Below are 18,732 nucleotides of genomic sequence, written 5' to 3' on the forward strand. Positions count from 1 at the left end.
CATAAACATGACACTACCCCCGGGGTTTACACAGACGAGCCGGCGAAGCAAGAAGAGCGCCAGAAGAAAGGGCCCTAGCCGGCGGGGCCCAGCCAGGACAAAAGGAGGTCCCACAAAGCGCCTACACCGGCCGCATTTGCGGTCGGGGTAGACGACGGATGGGGCCCACCTACGAAGGCTGTCCAGGCCTACACGAGATGAGGCAGGATAAAGAGGGATAATCCCCCTCGATCCCAAATCATTGAGGCCAATTTCTAGCCATAGAATAATGGCGCGGCGCACTGTAGTCACAGAGTATGTGCTGTGTAGTGATGTCAAATACAGTTACTTTCTAGTACTCAAGAGTATTCGTTACTTTTATCTTGAGTACTCGTTACTTTGTAATCGTTACTGAGTACAGTTACATGTATAGTCCGGCCGCACGGATTTCTTAAATTAAACTAAGAAATCCGTGTCCGGCCGACACGATATGCGGCTTTTTTTCTACACCGACTTCCCGCAAAAGTCAACCACACGAAAAAACAGGATAAAGAGGGATAATCCCCCTCGATCCCAAATCATTGAGGCCAATTTCTAGCCATGGAATAATGGCGAGTGACTACTGCGGAACAGCGCTAAAGTAACACAGTGAAATCACAACACATCTCTAGTGGAAAGCTAATTCGTGATGTCATTTAGTGAGTATCATAGATTAATACAGAAAGTGAGTATGATTGCCTGCCTAGTCTCCCTGGCCAAGGATTTCTTGTATAAAATCCTTGCTCCCTGGCCATAGATCTTTATAGTTGATGATGATGATTGCAAACAGAGAAGAAGAATAACAGGGACAGAACGGCATGAGCATAAGCATAGTAACCTTACCTTAATAAAGTTATATAAACAAAACAAGGTTAGTAATAAGTACACTATATATTTGAGTGCTACTTACTAGTACAACAACAGATTGCCATAAAAATACAGTTGTAACGAAATTTGATTTTATATTTACAGTGTTTTATATTCTGAAGGGCGTATTATTAGGAAATTGGAGCAAACCGAAATAAAGGTAAGTATTTAGACATTTTTCTATATCCAAATGCAGTACAAGTTTATTTTAGCCATAAAACAAACGTGTAAGTTCCTATGATTTAAAAATGGAAGAACCATCGTATTATAAATATTGCCTAACCCCACAGTGCAACAATACAACGGTAACTACGCCTAGTAAATTGTTCATTAGGTTACCCCCTGACAAAAAGAAACGAGAAACGTGGTTGAAAGCCTGTAAAAGAGATCCAACTAGTGTTTCTTCGTCTAGCAGAGTGTATATATGTGAGGATCACTTTAGTGTAAGTATTTTTGTTTACAAAGAATGTGAACGATACTTCTTTTATACCTATATCATTATTTTTTTGTAGTTGGAGGAAGATATGGAAAATTTTATGAAATTTAAAATGGTAGGGGGCAATATCAAGATGAAACGTAATGTTGTTCCACACATCTTTGACTGTCAAAAGGATAGAGAAAGGGGGTTGACGCATTTAGACGATCCAGCAGCAGTTAAAAGGGTCAAACGTAAAATCGTAGAGGATGACAATGAATCGTCTTTTCAAGACGTTCCGTCAACATCAAGGGTACTGGTAATTGCTGAAGATATTCCTCGGAGGAAGCAAGAGGTACCTGTTAAACATAATTTTGGCGTAATGGCTAAGCCGTCCGTAAGGAGTAAAAGCATTCAGTGTCGCATTAGTGTCGGAAAAAGTGTTGCTTTGTCACCTATAAAACAAGAGTCTTGATAGATGGCTATGAATCTGAGCCTTTAGAAAATAAATTAATGATAGGTTTTAGTTTTAGTGAAACATTAAAAAAATAAGTTTTTGTTAAAAAGTGACAAAATAAATACTTTTAATACACCCAATTTAAAAAGTTTATTTAAAAAATATATAAGAATGAAAGGGGTAAGTACAACATGAACCTGTATTACATAATAAATAACACATTCAAATTTGGGATAGTGCCTCATCAATTAAAGTTGTCGATCATTAAACCAATTTTTAAAAATAAAGGTGATCCGGAATTAATGGAGAATTATAGACCCATCAGTTTGCTTCCTGCATTTTCAAAAGTTTTTGAACTAGCAATGGTTCGTAGGCCTACAAGTTTTATGAATAATTGCAATTTATTCAGTCATAGTCAGCATGGCTATAGACAGGGTAAATCTATAAATACAGCTATCTATAATTTTACAAATGACATCATTAATTTTTTCGAGAGTAAATGTCTAGCTTTGGGTGTGTTTTTAGACTTAGCTAAAGCCTATGATTGTTTAAATCATGACCTTCTCATAGTAAAATTAGAAAGATACGGCATTAGAGGTCCGGCTCTGAAATGGATTGTCTCCTATTTATCAAACCGAGAGCAAAAAGTATGCATAAATCATAACGGCGGTGTGTTTAGCTCCGAAAAGTTGAAGATCAATATAGGAATCCCGCAGGGGAGTATCATAGGTCCACTATTGTTTATTATATATTTAAATGATATAGCAAAAGTACCCACAAATTCAAATCAGAAAATTATTAATTATGTGGACGACACAAATTTACTGGTAGGGGCAGACACCATGCCAGAAATCATAACACAAAGTGAGGTACTTTTACAATTAACAAAGGACTGGCTTTCAAAGAATGGTCTCATCATGAATAATGATAAAACTCAACTAGTACTTTTTTCATCAAGTTACTGGCAAATAAACAGACCTAACAATATCATACTGGACAATCAGATAGCAGAATTAGCAAGTAGTACAAAATTTCTAGGACTGCATCTAGATGAACACTTAAATTGGAAAAAACATATAGATGAACTTGCTGCTAAATTAAGTAAAGTAATATATGGAATCAGGGTAATTAGTAAATATGTAAATAGTACATCTACAAAAATCATTTACTTTGGTAGTTTCGAATCTATTTGTAAATATGGAATTATGTTTTGGGGTAATAGCACTGACATACAGAAAATTTTTGTCATTCAAAAAAGAATTATAAGAATTATTAATAATATGTCTTACATCCAATCTTGTAGATCGGTATTTAGGAATAGCAAAATAATGACTATATCGGCTCTGTATATTTTTGAGTGCTTAATGTATGTAAGGAAAAACTGGAATAATTTTATGACAGACTCATCATCTCAGTATAATACAAGAAATTTAAATCTAATGTACCCATATCACAGACTAACTCTAACAGAAAAGAATNAATGGGCCGGTAGTTGGATGGGATGGTGTGATCTTTGTTGGGTTTTGGGATAAGGATTATGTTTGCTGTTTTCCAGCGGGTAGGGAAGTGTCTTAGTCTGAGTGTCGCGTTTGTTATGTTTAGTAGGGCCATGAGGCCCTTGTGTGGTAGTCGTTTAAGTGTCGTGTTATGTATATTGTCGGGTCCGGGGGCTTTTCTGTTTTTAAGTCTGCGTATTGTCAGTCTTAGTTCGTCAGGAGTTGCGGGGGGGATTATGTCATTGTCTGGCTCTCTGTCGACGCGTCGGGCTGCGCGCTCAGCCACTATCTCGAATTCCTCGTCTTCGTCGGGCAGCTGAGGCAATCTACACTGCAGTTCCAGGCTATCGGCGAAAGCCTCGGCCTTTTCCTGGTTCGTGTAAACCACCCCCACACTACGGTGGATTAGAGGAATTTTACGGCGAGCGGTCTGTCGCAGTTCCGTCTGCGTTTTCCAGAGGCTGTAGTAGGAATTGAATCTAACCCCGGTGTCGTTCTTTTGGAACAACTCGTTCAGGAACGACACAGCACACATCTCTAATTCCAATTGACAATTGAAATGTAAGGTTATGTTTGTGTTTTATATTTTTACAAGTATTAGTTAAATTCTCTAGCTGGTGTAATTTATACACATTATAATATAAAACAAAACAATGGCAAACTTTGAGATAATATTCTGCAAGCTTTGCCTCAACGCCATAAGCGATGGGGATTTTAAAGTAATAGAAGAAACTGTTAGGGAAGTTCTAGATGTTCTTCTGTTGAAATTGGTAAGAAAAACCTTGATATAAAAGTACTTTTAAGTGCATCGTCATGAAATGTTTACATTCGTAGTAATATACATATATATTTCAGAATCTGGAGGAAACAAACAAGCCTGTGATGTGCAACACTTGCTCCATGAAATTATTTGCGGCTTTTGATTTCAAGGTAACCTGTATGGACACCGAGGACTGTATTTTTCCATATGTTAATTATAATATTGTGGAACCAGTTGACTTAAGGGAAATTTATCTGAAGGAAAGAGATAAAGAACATTTGAGATCCCTCCTGGAAGATGAGAAAATTTGCCGACTGTGTATGCAGATAATTACCTGTGGATTTATATCAGTAGAAAATGTGAAATATGACTTAATTCGTAAATATATACCAGAAGTGGTACGTAATTTGAAAATTTTATGGTTTCTCTAGTAGCAGAAACGTAAGCTATTACTGGTCTGCCTCAAAATTTTATCATTATTTCATTAATGATATTTCAGTAATGATAATAATAGTGTTTGTCTTTTATAGAGGTTTAGTACCATCAAAGAACCGGTAATTTGTTCAGTCTGTCTTGATTTGCTGACCACTCACAGCAAATTTTTAAAGGACTGTTTAATTAAAAATAATCATGTCGACGACGCTACAAACAGTGCTGTCTGTATTAAAACTGAAGAGACTGAAATAAAATCCGAAGAAAACAATGATTGGTAAGTTAATTTTTTTTTGTCAATTATATACAGGGTGTTTTTAAATGAAGTAGCAAAAATGGTACCAGTGAATGTAGAACCAAAAATAAAATGATTGAAGTAAAAATACCTTATATGACCTCTTAAAAGTAGGGGATTGAAATCCACATTTTAATTTTTTTCTTTAACATGAGGAATGCTAGAGACAGGAAACTTGGTATGAGCATCCTACTAATAAAGAGACGTTTCAATATTTGTTCGATCATTGGCGTATTTTATAAAGGAGTGCAACAGTCAGCCCCATTGCAATATTTTATTAGAAATTTTTTATGTGAAGCAAATTATTTATTTAAAAATATTTATTGGGAAGACAGATTTATTGCGCAACTTTTTTACCTCTTGTAATTTTTTGGTTGAACCGATAGTTATCTAGTAAAAAAATTAGATGCGTCATCTGTCACTAAAGGAGTAATTGTGAAAATTTGTAAAAATAAAGTAAGTGGATGTCATAACAAATAAATTGTTATTTGTCATATTAATAAGTTGACACTTTCTGTCAACCAATAATTAGTACCAATAGATTAATTTATTATCAAAATAATTATGAAAAATAATATTTATACCAATGACAAATATGTTGACATGCTGCAAGTGTTTTTCGAATACAGAAAAAATAGTAATGCTGCAGTAAGATTATACCACCAAAGATATACAAACCGACCGATTCCTCATAGATAAACATTGGCCTCGGTGGAAAGAAGGCTTCGTGAAACTGGTAAAATTCATCCCAATCGTGAGGGTGCCGGAAGAAGGCGTAATGTCCGAACTGTTGGAACTGAGGAAGCTATACTGTAACATCTAGAACAAGACTGTGGTGCAAGCACAAGACAGGTGTCCAGGCAACTGCAAGTTTCTCAGTCTTGTGTGGAATGTAGCTCATAAAAATCTTTTATACCCTTTTCACCATCAACCAGTGCAAGAATTGAATGACCCTGATTTACCTAATCGTGTGGATTTTTGTCAATGGTACATTAATATTTCCAGGCATGACTTAAATTTCCTAATGAATATACTTTTCATCAATGAAGCAAATTTTCCTAGAGTAGGTGCAGTAAACCTACATAATGTTCATTCATGGTCGGAAGAAAATACTCATGAAATATTTGTTTAAACGATTGGATGGGAATTGTAGGAAATACTCTAGTAGGTCCTTTTATTCTTCCACACAGGCTTGGAGCGGCCGAGTATCTTAGATTTTTTAATGAAAATCTTCCAACATTACTTGAGGATGTACCCCTCGCTACATGTCAGGTGATGCGGTATATGCATGATGGGGCGCCTGCATAGTACACTTGCCGTTAGAGAATAGTTAAATTTAAATTACCCGAATTACTGGATTGGTCGTGGTCGTGATGCCCCTATTTGTTGGCCTACACGTTTACGTATGGATATTGTTTATGCCACTCCTGTTGCTTCCTTACAAGAACTACCCTTAAGAATATTTCAGGCAGCATGACCTTCGCATTAACCAAGAACTGTTTGTGCGAGTGCGTTGTAACCTCAACAGATGTATTAGGTTATGCTTGCAGCAAAATGGAAATTATTTCGAGAATATTTAAATTTAATTTTGCATTTCTTGTTTTTTGTTTGTATTAAATTTTATTTCAGGTAAATAACTTCACCTAATACATGTCCCATAGTTATAAGTTATCAAACATTTTTCATTAACTAATAGCAAATTATTCTTAACGTTATTATTAAATTACCAGCTTATTAACAGAAAGTGTCAATTTATTAATATGATAAATAACAATTTATTTGTTATGACATCCGCCTACTTTATTTTTACAAATTTTCGCGACTACCCCTTTAGTGAACGACGACGCATCTAATTTTTTTACTAGAAAACTATCAGTTTTACCGAAAAATTACAAGAGGTAAAAAAGTTGCGCAATAAATCAGTCTTCCCAATAAATATTTTTAAATAAATAATTTGCTTCATATAAAAAATTACTAATAAAATATTGCAATGGGGTTGACTGTTTCACTCCTTTATAAAATATGCCAATGATCGAAGAAGTATTGAAAAGTTGTCTCTTTAGTAGGATGCTCATACCAACTTTCGTGTCTCTAGCATTCCTCATGTTAAAAAAAAAAAATTAAAATGTGAATTTCAATCCCCTCCTTTAAGAGGGTATATCGCCTCAGAGGTGCAACTTTCATATAGGGTATTTTTACTTCAATCCTCTTATTTTTGGCTCTACATTCACTGGTACCATTTTTGCTACTTCACCCTTACATTTCGACTTTATTACAAAAAAATATGGCAGGATAGGATAAAACCCCATGTCAAATTTTACAGGATATCTTAAAAAATAATGGAGAGTTGCTTATTAAAGGCCTGTTTTAAATCATCACTTTGACATCCTGTATCTTGAAAATGAGGAGCTTAAATGAGAAATGGCATTTAATTCAAAATGTACGTAAATAAAAATTATTGCAAATTATTTTTTTAATTGCTAAATATACAGGGTGTTCCGCATAAGAACCAACATAGAGCAGGAGCATGTAGGGAAAACCAAAATATGGTAATATAACGCAACTTACCTTTATACTAAGCTGGGAAGTTGTAGTCCTTGAAAGTGAGGTTTCAAATTTCGAAAAAACTATTTCTTAAATGTGTGAACTTTCAAACATAAAGTACATATACATTTTATTGGGATCTAACTTAAAAGACAAAAAAATTAAAGGATAAACCAGAAAAATTGTCCTTCACGAGAGGAAATTTTAATGTATTATGAATTGAATTTGTTTCGTTTAATTAATCAGGATTTAAAATTTTTTCAGTGATTCGAGCAAACACCAAACTGAGCAAAAGGGCAAATTAAAACGTCGACAGCCAAAACACAAAGATCCTTCGAAGATACGAATGTTCGAATGTAACGCATGTGACTTCAAAAGTAAGTTTAAGGCTTCCGTCAAGACCCACCAGCTAGTGCACAAAGACGTTTCAGAAACTCAAATGTACACCTGCGACTTATGCGATTACAAATCCAAACTCAAGGGTAACTTAAAATCTCATGAGTTGAGGCACAAAAAACGGTACGAAACCGAAATGTACAAATGCAACTCGTGCGACTACGAAACTAAGCTAAAGACCAACCTCACGAGCCACCAACTGATACACAAAGACATCTCTAAAGTACAAATGTACAACTGCGACGTATGCGACTTCCAAAGCAAGCATAAGACCTCCCTTACCAGACATATGTTGGGGCACAGAGACGCATCAACGGTGCAGATGTACGAGTGCGACATTTGCGTTTACAAAACCAGGCACAAGAGGTACCTCTCGAAACACCGGTTGCTGCACAAAGACATTTCCGAAGCACAGATATACCAGTGTGACGCCTGCGACTTCAGGACCAGGCACAAAGGCAGTCTCAAAACCCACCAGTCGATTCACAGAAGTCCCTTGGAAGCGCAAAAGTCCAAGGCTCTGAGGTACAAATGTGACGAGTGTGATTTTCGAACCAAGATGAAAGGCATCCTCGTCAACCATCAGTTTTACAAACACAGAGACTTCTCAGAGGTCCCCACTTACGACTGCGCCACGTGCGGCTTCAGAACGAAGCACAAGTCTAGCCTTATGACGCATCACTTGAAGCACAAAAGTCTTTCCGAAGTGGAGGTACACGAGTGCCCTACGTGCGACTTCAAAACTAAGTACGTGAGAAGCCTTAGGGCCCATCAGTTGACACATAAAGATATTTCCTCTGTGTGCACGTTCACGTGTGACACGTGCGGTTTCGAAACGAAGACGAAGGGCACTCTTAAAAAACACGAGCTTAAGCACAAAGACGTTTCCGAGGTGCAAATGTACGGTTGTAATTCGTGTCGTTTCAGAAGCAAGTATAAGGAGTGCCTACGAAGCCACTTAAAGCGTTACCACCGTCGTCATAAGAAATAATTGCCTAGTTTCCAATTAGGTCTTCCATTTTACATTTTACCCCATTTCGTGGAAATAAACCTTACCAAAAGTTGTTGGGTTTGTTGTGAGGCAGTCGCCTTGACCTTGACCAATATTTTCAAGATCATTTGAAGATTAATCGTCAGAGGCAAGGGGACTCACGTTAATAAAGCACCCCAAAGAGAATAGAGTCTACTATCTCCTCATCATTATTCCTCGGTAATGCGAAAAGTAGGATTTAAAAAATATAGTTGACCCTAAACAGATCTTGAAGTTTCTTTATTATTCTTTACTATTTCGAGATGCAGAATTGACTTTGGCATGATCTTCAAAGGTCATTTTCACCACGAACCAAACTATGTATTCTGACAAAATTTTCCTTTATTTTCATTTCTGAAGTAAAAACAAGAAATTATTTGACATTCAAAATGACCTTGAAAAGAGGCAAGGTCAAATAGAAAGTCAATTCACAACCTCTGAAGCTAATGATTCTGAAGTGAAAAATAGACGTTTCTTCTACAAAAATAATAAGTTGCCCTTGCTGTAATAACAATGACCTTGAAAATATGGGTCAAGGTCATGACAAGGTGACCCCCCAACAAACTTTTGCTGAAGTTAATTTTCACGAAATGACCCTCCCCTAAATAATCGACTGGAGAAATTAAAATGACTCGCCCTGTTTATCTACTGAAAAGGTTTTATAAAATTATTTTGATGAAATGTGTATAGACCATATATTTAATAATAAATACTTATAAAGTTGCTAAAGCGATGTAATTTTTAAAGAATTTATATAATTGTTTTAAAAAGGCATGAAATTATAACATTAAACAAAAAGTTTGAAAATATGAAAAACTGTTAATTTCTAGTGTCTAATAAAAATTATAAAACAATTACAGATTAATATTATTATTTCCTTGGGCTACTTGAGGTTGGAAATAAGAGTAGCGAATTATTTAATTTTAAGATGCCCATACAAGGAGGATCGATCTGTTGGGAAAGTATGTGAAATATTAAAAAATATATTAAAAGATATAATAAAACATTTTCTACATTGAAATAGTTTTATTGATTTTATTGATTTGTTTAATTAGTTCAACGATAATCATAAAAAGAGAATGTAGTGGTAATTACAAAAATAAAATGTGATTCTTTCTAATTACAATAAGGATCAAATAAAATACACGAGTCAAGACTGCTGCAACGAGTGATCTTTGGAATAGGTATTCTTTTGGAACTGGACTAATTGCAACCGATCCATAAAATTCCTCAGATAAGCCATTCTGACTGCTTTTCTATGGCTACGCGTCTACACGAAGCATGCAATAAAAAGGGGTAGAAATAAAAACTGTCTGTCAATGAAAGCATAATTTAGTCAAATAAAATGAAAAATATCACGGGTCAGTTTCTGTGAGTAATACGAAGAAAAACTCCTTTTTTAGAATATCTAGTAACACTCCAAACTCCACTAGAAATTGTCCTCAATGATTTGGGATTGAGGGGATTATCCCTCTTTATCCTGCCTCATCTCGTGTAGGCCCGGACAGCCTTCGTAGGTGGGCCCCATCCGTCGTCTACCCCGACCGCAAATGCGGCCGGTGTAGGCGCTTTGTGGGACCTCCTTTTGTCCTGGCTGGGCCCCGCCGGCTAGGGCCCTTTCTTCTGGCGCTCTTCTTGCTTCGCCGGCTCGTCTGTATGGACATATACCGAGAATTTGTTAAAAAATATAAATCAAATATTCTTACAAGTGCAGTCAAGATAATTTGGAATTATTTTTTGTGCAATAAGGTAAGGATTTATTTTTTAATCTTTATTGTCTCTTTAAATGAATTTAATATTTACAGGTCCTGAAATGGTTGGAATAACACAGCCCAACAAAAAAAAATTTGTATTAGATATGTGACCCTATCTATCTTTAGTAAAATCCCCTGAATTCAAAGATAAAAAAAAATTCTGACATGTGGACTCCCCACACACCCCCAGTTCCTATCAAAAATTTAAAAAAATCCAAACTGGTCATTCAACCTACCTACCTTTAGTAAAATTTTCCGCTAAATCCGAAAATGATAAAAAAAATATTCTGACGTATGGATTCTCCCCCACACACCCTAAATTCACTCCAAAAATTAAAAGAACCCGAACTGGCCATCCAACCTACCTATCTTTAGTAAAATTCGCTGAATCCGAATATGGCAAAAATATTGTTTGGACATGAGGGATCTCCCATAGTCATCCGTATCCCTCACTTGCTTCTTTCAAAAATAAAAATAAATACAAAGTCGGTAGGTACCTATAGTTACATTTTATTTAATTTATTTAACCCAACAAATAATAATACAACGTTGCATACAAATACTAAAATTGGATTTCAAACTTTAAAACTTATTACTAGATTTTAAAATAACACTAACAAAATACAATAGTAACACAATGGTATTAGCGCTTTTCTTCAAACCTCAATTGGAAATATCGCTGTCAAAGTCTAATATCTAAATTGTCATCTGTTACCTATTTGTTTCGAACTATCAGAACAGCTCTTCATATAGAACACCTTCTTTGTCTGTATTACGTCCAGGTCGAGTCTCGACTAAGGCATGGTGTCTGTTTTTGGAGTAATTGGGTACAGCCTCAAATGTTTTGATTGCACAGAAGCGAGTTTTAAGATGCATCACAGGCATTTTAAGTAGGTACTCAGTTGTGTAAAGGTATATTTAAACAATGTAAGGTCTTTACTGTTCCCTGTATTTATATTTTTGAAATATGTGTCTATGTTTTTAGTAATAAAAACAGATTTATTTTAAATCGTAAATATCACACTGACAAAGATAATTTTCATTTATCATTTGCAAGATTAAACTTGACATCTGTTTCTCCTAACTTCATAGGACCTAGAATATTCAATTATTTGCCTGTTGAAATTAAAAATACTGTCAGTGCATGAACATCTATTTAAAAGTAAATTGAAAACAATTTTTGGTAAGTGTTATTACTCTATTCGTGAATTTTTATCTGATGTTTCGTAGTGTTTCGTATTTATTATTTATTTAATCATTGTATATTGTATATTTTACTTTATTTGTTTTTGACTATTCCTATACATATGTATGATGTCTAAAGGAAAATAAANGGCAACGGAGTTGTCCCGCTATCCGGCAAAGTCCCTGGAACAGGACGCGTATGCCGTCATGGCAAACACAACGGAGAAATTTACGATGCAGGGGGATGGAACCCCAGTATCGGCGGCTGGTCAGGGTGGGAAAGCGGGCCCGCAGGCGTCGTCATCCAGTGACCGCGGCTCTGTTGAGGTGGCTACCTTGGCCTCACCAGAGTATAAAGCTACAAGTAGTAGAACCCATAGACATGAGCATGACAACCCAAAAACCCCATATCATTTCTGTTATGTTTGTGGTAAATACGTATTCGGATGTAAAATTTTTTGCTCTTTCGGAATCCGGGGTCAAAAATATCATATCATCAAATTTTAGGGTTTTGACCTTTATTTGACCTTGATTCTGACACTTCAAGGTCAAGAGAACCCCAGATTCAGATTTAGCGACCCCCAAAAAAAACATGTATATAAATTTTTCCAGATTTTTTAAGTCATTCCGCAATTTGACCTTCACATGCCCTTGACTCTGACGTGATGGGGTTAAACGGACCCCGGATTCGGATTCAGCAACCCCAAAAACATGACGTGCACCTCCTCAGATATCGGAGAAAATAATTTCATTTTTTTTTGTGGGGCTGTGTAATTTTCATTTACCATTTGCAAGATTAAACTTGACATCTGTTTCTCCTAACTTCATAGGACCTAGAATATTCAATTATTTGCCTGTTGAAATTAAAAATACTGTCAGTGCATGAACATCTATTTAAAAGTAAATTGAAACAATTTTTAGTAAGTGTTATTACTCTATTCGTGAATTTTTATCTGATGTTTTGTAGCGTTTCGTATTTATTATTTATTTAATCATTGTATATTGTATATTTTACTTTATTTGTTTTGGACTATTCCTATACAATATGTATGATGTCTAAAGGAAAATAAACTATTATTATTATTAAGTACAAATCAAATAATTAGGAAATTAACAGTTGGAAACTCACCTCAACTCTTCACTGATTTACATGTAAAGACGTGACATGTTGTGATACACAAATAATGACTATCAAACTTGAAGTGAGATATACTTATTTTGATTTTGTATCACTATCTCTGCCACTAACGGCGCACGAGTTTACAAACGTTTACCTGTTACTTCATATACACCTTTTTATAGACCATCATATTCACACTGATCACTCTCAACTGCTTCCATTTTTAAATACATTTTGCACTTCAATGGGTGATAATTCACAACTGCAAATTTTTTTGTTCATCAATTAAGGTCTCCTCAAAGACATTTTGTTGTTAGTAAATCACGCAGGTACATTTGCATTTAAGAAAACCAACTCTTGACATCTGATATTGTTCTTGTATTTAGTTTCGTAATCATCTGTGAACTTGCGAAGGCTTTTCATGCTTCAGTTGATGCCGGTTGATATTACTCCTGTATTTAGTTTCATAATCGCAGTCGCTACACCTGTACATTTGTACATGCGAAGGATTTTCATGCTTCAGTTGATGCCGTTTCATATTACTCCTGTATTTATCTTCGTAACCGCAGTCATTACACCTGTACATTTGAACTTGCGAAGGATTCTCATGCTTCTGTTGATGCCGTTTGATATTACTCCTGTATTTAGCTTTGTAATCGCAGTCATTACATCTGTACATCTGAACTTGTGAAGGATTTTCCTGCTTCAGTTGATGCCGTTTGATACAACTCTTGTATTTAGTTTCATAATCGCAGTTGCTACACGTGTACATTTGAACATGCGAAGGATCTTTATGTATAAGTTGGTGCTTTCTGAAATTGCCCCTATATTTAGTCTCATAATCGCAGTTGTAACACCTATACATTTGAACCTCTGAAGGATCTTTATGTTTCAGTTCATGTTGTTTGATAGTATCCTTGTATTTAGTTTCGTAATTGCAGTAGTTACACCTGTACATTTGAATTTGTGAAGCATTTTTATGTCGTAGTTGATGCCGTTTGACACGATTCTTGTATCTAGTTTCGAAATTGCACTCATTACACTTGTACATTTGAACCTCTGAAGGATCTTTATGTTTCAGTTCATGTTGTTTGAGAGTGTCCTTGTATTTAGTTTCGTAATTACAGTCGTCACACTTGTACATTTTCACCTGTGAGGGATCTTTATGTTTTAGTTCGTGCTTTTTGATATTACCCTTTAATTCAGTTTCGTAATTGCAGTCGTTACACCTGTACATTTGAGTCTGTGAAGCATTTTTATGTCGTAGTTCATGCCGTTTGACACGATTCTTGTATCTAGTTTCGAAATTACACTCATTACAATTGTACATTTTGACCTGCGAGGGATCTTTATGTGTCAACTGGTACTGTGTAATAACACTGCTGTATTTAGTTTCGTAATTGCAGTCGTCACACCTGTACATTTTGACCTGTGAGGGATCCTTATGTACCAAACCATGTCTAATGAAAAGTTTCCTATTCTTCGATTCGTAGTTGCAACTAGCACATTTATAAACTGGTAGTTGTAAAGAAGCTTCCTTATGTGGCAATGTGTCGCATTTAGTTTTATGATCAAACTCGTCACGTTTGTTTGAGTTTTTGTGTTTTATATAATGACTATTGAAGTTGGACCTCTGCTTTGTTTTGAAATCACAAAGGTTGCACTGGTACCATCGTGCCCCAGATGCACTTTTGTGTTTAGCCTGATGCTTAGCAAGGACACTTCTATACTTTGTCTTGTAATTACATGATTCACACAGATGCGTAAGTATTTCCGAAGGGTTTTTATGCCTCAACAGGTGCTTCTGAAGTAATTCCTTATTTTTAGTTCCATACTTACACGATTCACATTTATACACTTCCGAATCATTTTTGTGTCTCGCACGGTGTGCTGTAAAACAACTCTTGCTTCCAGTTTCGTTAATACATTTGTACGAAACTTTGTGCTCCTGCTTGGAATTCGTATTACATTTGTTCTCTGATTTATTTTCAGGCTTACATCCATCATGTTCTACATCTTTACAGTCCTTCTTCTTGAATAATCCACTATCGGAATCCTGCAGTAGCGTGTCACTGAAAAAATTGCATATACAGGGTATTTTCCAAGGCAAAATTTTAATTCTAATAGATTGTAGGTGATGCCAAATGCAGTTATATGTTTCTGAACTCCACAAGGCATTATTTTAATTTCATTATCATATAAATCAAGCTTATGATGACAATTAAGTCAGGTGTGTATAGAAAATATGTTGATAAAATTTAATAAAAATAATTAATTATGAGAAAACTCTTAGAAATACAAGAAAATACAATATAGAAAAAATTTCACCTGCAAATATACAGGGTGTCCCAGAATAACGTGTAGAACGGAAGACCACAGATTTGTGGAGTCAAAATAGGCAGATTTATGTTAATTCACCTATATCCAAAATCGCTTTGTGTGGCCGCTAGATGGACTCAAAGTTCGTGAAAATTTTTTTAATTTTGTAAATAATTCGGATACGTATTATTCAATTTTGATTATTTTTGGGATGTGGAGTTTTTCGATCTACACATTTTGGTGTTATAGAGTGTTTTTTAAAACTTACAACTCCTACAAAATTGATATATGGTGATATCCCTTTTTCTTTTTCCTCTTTCGGGCAATAATCACAATTATTTTTTATTTGGTAGGTGATATCATTTGAAGGTTTTTGGGCCTCTTGTAGAATTTTGATTAAATGAGCGATTTGGGTACTAAAAAATATTTTTTAAATGTATACATTATCTTGCCACCCACATTACAATACTTAACAAAGTGCTAGTAGGCTACGATTTTGCAGGTCGACTGTAATTTCAGTTTGATCTTAAAATCACTGTACCTGCCAATTCTGTTTTACTAGAAGCAGAATAAAAAATATTCACAATGAACGTGTGTATGCTCAAGAAAATCCACACGCTGTCAAAGTGAAACATTATTATCAGCATGAATTTCGCATAAATGTTTGGTTTGGGATCATGGATAGCATTATTATTGGTCCTGCTATTCTACCCAATAGACTAAATGGGAAATTTTATTTAAAATTTTTGCAAAACCCGAGTTACTGGAATATGTGCCGTTATTACTCGAAGCTATCGTGATTTATGCATGATGGCGCTCCACCACATTTCACTGTAAATGTCCCGCAGTATCTGAACCGAAGATTTCCTCGTGGATGGATGGGTAGAGGGGATAATGTTCCTGTTAACTGACCTGTACATTCACCAGACTTAACACCTTACGACTATTATTTTTGGGGCACTCTGAAAACAACAGTGCATGCTTCCACATCTAACACTGAACAAGAGTTGTGGAGACATATCCAAAATGCCTTAAATGTTTTAAAAATAGCCCTTAAGAACTGCAAAGGGTGTCCTTTAACTTTCTTCACCGAATTGACCTCTGTTGTAGAAACAACGGTGGTCATTTTGAACAGTTTTTATAATAAGTTGTACTAAATTTAATAACCTCAACTTTGTTACTTTTATCTCCAGCATTTTTATCGTATTTGATTGTTTTTACGAATTATTTCAATAAAATTAGGCACGTTGTAAATAACTCTTAATCCGTCGTATGTGTGTATCCATATTGAAAAATGAAGTAACGTGTGGTATATCTTACCGTAATAAACACACATTAAGAATTGGCAGGTACAATGACTTAAAGATCAAACTGAAATTACAGTCAATCTACAAAATCAGGTACTACTAGCACTTTGTTAAGTATTGTAATATAATAAAAGTAATAATAATAATAATATCTCTACTCATTCTAACCATGAGAATTAGCCCAGAAATCGGAGACTTGTGCGGGAGAGGAGGCGGCAAATTATTATTAAGCAGGTTGCATTTGCTCCCAGGAACGTCTTATGTTGGTAGGCCCTAACCACCATTCAGTGCAGGAATGAGGGAAACCTGCAAAACCTTATTAATTAGGGGGGGTGGTCAAATGCCAACCGGTGTCAATCTTTGACATTGACCCAAGCCAACATTCTTCCACCCTACCATACCTGCCCAAAGGATGCCAATCCTCTGTACAAGCATAGCTAATCTACGATCTACCGGCCGCGGGAATCGAACCCAGGCAGAATTAGCACACATCGATTTAAGTACTGACGCCTTAAACTGTGCGACTACCCACCGCCATTACAATATGGGTGGCAAGATAATGTATTGCAAACACCGATTCAATAAAAGTAAAGCACCAACGAGGAGTAATACTTCACAGTGAGCAGTTTGGAAAACTATGCATTTTAATAAAATTTGCTTTATAATAAGCTTTCCTTTAAATGATGATATTTGACAACAATGCATACCACAGTTCCCAATTTAAACTGGAACTGTGTAAACAACACACTGTATACCCAAATATCTTCCTTAGTTAGTCCAAGATGACTTTTAAAATTGTAAGGTTCACATTTTAGTGCAACTTTTTCCTTGAAATTTTCATATTTAATGTTAAAATAGTTCTCGTACCTGGATTCCTCATCTTCCGATTTTATGTCAATACTTTCAGTTTTGATCGACATTTCCACGTTGTTAATATCGAATTCTTTGTCCGTGTTCTCAGTCTTAACAAATAAATCAGATGGTGAAGTATCTGTCTGACTTTCTGTAACCGAACCGTCATATATACCTCTAATTTTGTTCTCTACTTCTAAGCAATTTTTTAGGAAACTGTTGTGAGTACACAGAGAATCGTAGCATGGCTTACATACAACTGGATCTTTGATGACATTTATATTCTACAAAACATTTTTTTTTAAATTGCGATAAATGCAAGTATTTAATATCGTTCATACCATTTCAGGGGCCAATTTCTCAATAGCTTCAAGTTCCTCTTCACGTATGCAACTAAACTCACCTTTTACTGGGTGCATACACAACCGACATATTATTTGACTGTCTGAAATATCTTCACTTCTTTCCTTCAAATAAATTTCTCTTATGTCGAGCTGTAACATTTTTTCGCAATCCACGTATGGAACAATTGTGCTATCAGTATTCAAACACGTTGACTTGAATTCAAATGCTGCATATAATTTTCTTCTGCAAGCATTACATATAACATCGTTGCTCTCACAATCGAATTTCTGAAATATTTTCAAATTTAACCAAACAAAAGAAAATAACAGTTGCAGAAAATACGTGTTGAAACTATCGAGAAGTGTACGAATTGAGATCTAATATTTTCACCGACTTACCGATTTCAGCAGAACATCTAAAATATCATTGATAACGTTGTCTGTTAAAGCAAAACTCTTAACGATTACAGTTTTAAGGCAAAACCTACACCAAGTTTCATGAACACCAGTCATTTGAACAGTTTTCTTTGAAATATAAATATAAAACCCTTGTATTGGTCGTTTAACCTCAATATCGCTTTGCTAATATCGACGTCATTTTGTTCATATCTGTGTTAGAGATGGGTATCCGAAACTTGAACTCATGGAGACTACACTCCCTAGTCTCCCTGCTGGAACTGATCCGATAGAAAGAACACGTATTTATGGTGTGGACTATGTAATTGATTAGAGTGATCAGGTCTGTCCAATTGGTTCGAGTCCATGTAACGCTAGAGCCGACTGTACTGTACTCGGACTCGAATTCTAAAATATTGTCATTTAAGAATTATAAAAAGTGAAACTTGCACTGGAAAAATGTAACTGTATTAAATAATTGTACGATCAAACGAACTTACCTGTGAAGTTCGATCGTAATTATATCAGGCGCTCCGTCCGTAGAGATAACTAAGTAGGACGACTTCCAGTCCCTAGATTGAGTCACATGTCACTATTTTAAAATTTGCTGTTTTAATTTCCCTTTCTATATCCTTCCACTCTATACGTATGTGGGTGCACGCGCGGCGCGGCATCGCAAAGTGACTTGATGCATGTTATACATAGAAGCTGTTTTAAATTCAGGTGAGGAGCAACCGACAAAACT

General features: G+C 35.5%; 3 protein-coding genes across 3 annotated transcripts; 2 read left to right on the plus strand and 1 right to left on the minus strand.

Annotated features, from left to right (window-relative positions):
- Positions 1 to 881: 881 nt before the first annotated feature.
- Positions 882 to 1,869, plus strand: LOC108912699. Its single transcript, XM_018718015.1, has 3 exons — positions 882 to 1,045; positions 1,098 to 1,328; positions 1,398 to 1,869. Exons 2-3 carry the CDS (start codon positions 1,134 to 1,136, stop codon positions 1,773 to 1,775), a joined length of 573 nt encoding a protein of 190 aa, XP_018573531.1. The 5' UTR covers positions 882 to 1,045; positions 1,098 to 1,133; the 3' UTR covers positions 1,776 to 1,869.
- A 2,013-nt stretch (positions 1,870 to 3,882) lies between these two features.
- On the plus strand, positions 3,883 to 9,433 carry LOC108912688 (zinc finger protein 761-like). Its single transcript, XM_018718004.1, has 4 exons — positions 3,883 to 4,023; positions 4,109 to 4,411; positions 4,544 to 4,722; positions 7,549 to 9,433. Exons 1-4 carry the CDS (start codon positions 3,907 to 3,909, stop codon positions 8,669 to 8,671), a joined length of 1,722 nt encoding a protein of 573 aa, XP_018573520.1. The 5' UTR covers positions 3,883 to 3,906; the 3' UTR covers positions 8,672 to 9,433.
- Positions 9,434 to 13,163: 3,730 nt separating this feature from the next.
- Positions 13,164 to 18,162, minus strand: LOC108912696 (zinc finger protein 11-like). Its single transcript, XM_023456398.1, has 5 exons — positions 17,991 to 18,162; positions 17,589 to 17,879; positions 17,263 to 17,531; positions 14,098 to 14,841; positions 13,164 to 13,581 (listed from the first exon to the last, which is right to left on the minus strand). Exons 1-5 carry the CDS (start codon positions 18,102 to 18,104, stop codon positions 13,164 to 13,166), a joined length of 1,836 nt encoding a protein of 611 aa, XP_023312166.1. The 5' UTR covers positions 18,105 to 18,162.
- Positions 18,163 to 18,732: the final 570 nt, after the last annotated feature.

Source organism: Anoplophora glabripennis, unplaced genomic scaffold (assembly GCF_000390285.2).
Source record: "Anoplophora glabripennis isolate ALB-LARVAE unplaced genomic scaffold, Agla_2.0 scaffold1042, whole genome shotgun sequence".
Lineage (NCBI taxonomy): Eukaryota > Metazoa > Arthropoda > Insecta > Coleoptera > Cerambycidae > Anoplophora > Anoplophora glabripennis.

Coding starts and splice junctions, on each gene's coding strand:
- LOC108912699 (XM_018718015.1), top strand. CDS start 1,134: ATGGAAGAACCATCGTATTATAAATATTGCCTAACCCCACAGTGCAAC. Junction 1,329..1,397: donor TATGTGAGGATCACTTTAGT/GTAAGTATTTTT, acceptor ATTTTTTTGTAG/TTGGAGGAAGATATGGAAAA.
- LOC108912696 (XM_023456398.1), bottom strand. CDS start 18,104: ATGACTGGTGTTCATGAAACTTGGTGTAGGTTTTGCCTTAAAACTGTA. Junction 17,880..17,990: donor TAGATGTTCTGCTGAAATCG/GTAAGTCGGTGA, acceptor AAAATATTTCAG/AAATTCGATTGTGAGAGCAA. Junction 13,582..14,097: donor GATCCCTCGCAGGTCAAAAT/GTACAATTGTAA, acceptor GGGCAATTTCAG/AAAGCACCAACTTATACATA.
- LOC108912688 (XM_018718004.1), top strand. CDS start 3,907: ATGGCAAACTTTGAGATAATATTCTGCAAGCTTTGCCTCAACGCCATA. Junction 4,024..4,108: donor ATGTTCTTCTGTTGAAATTG/GTAAGAAAAACC, acceptor TATATATTTCAG/AATCTGGAGGAAACAAACAA. Junction 4,412..4,543: donor GTAAATATATACCAGAAGTG/GTACGTAATTTG, acceptor TGTCTTTTATAG/AGGTTTAGTACCATCAAAGA.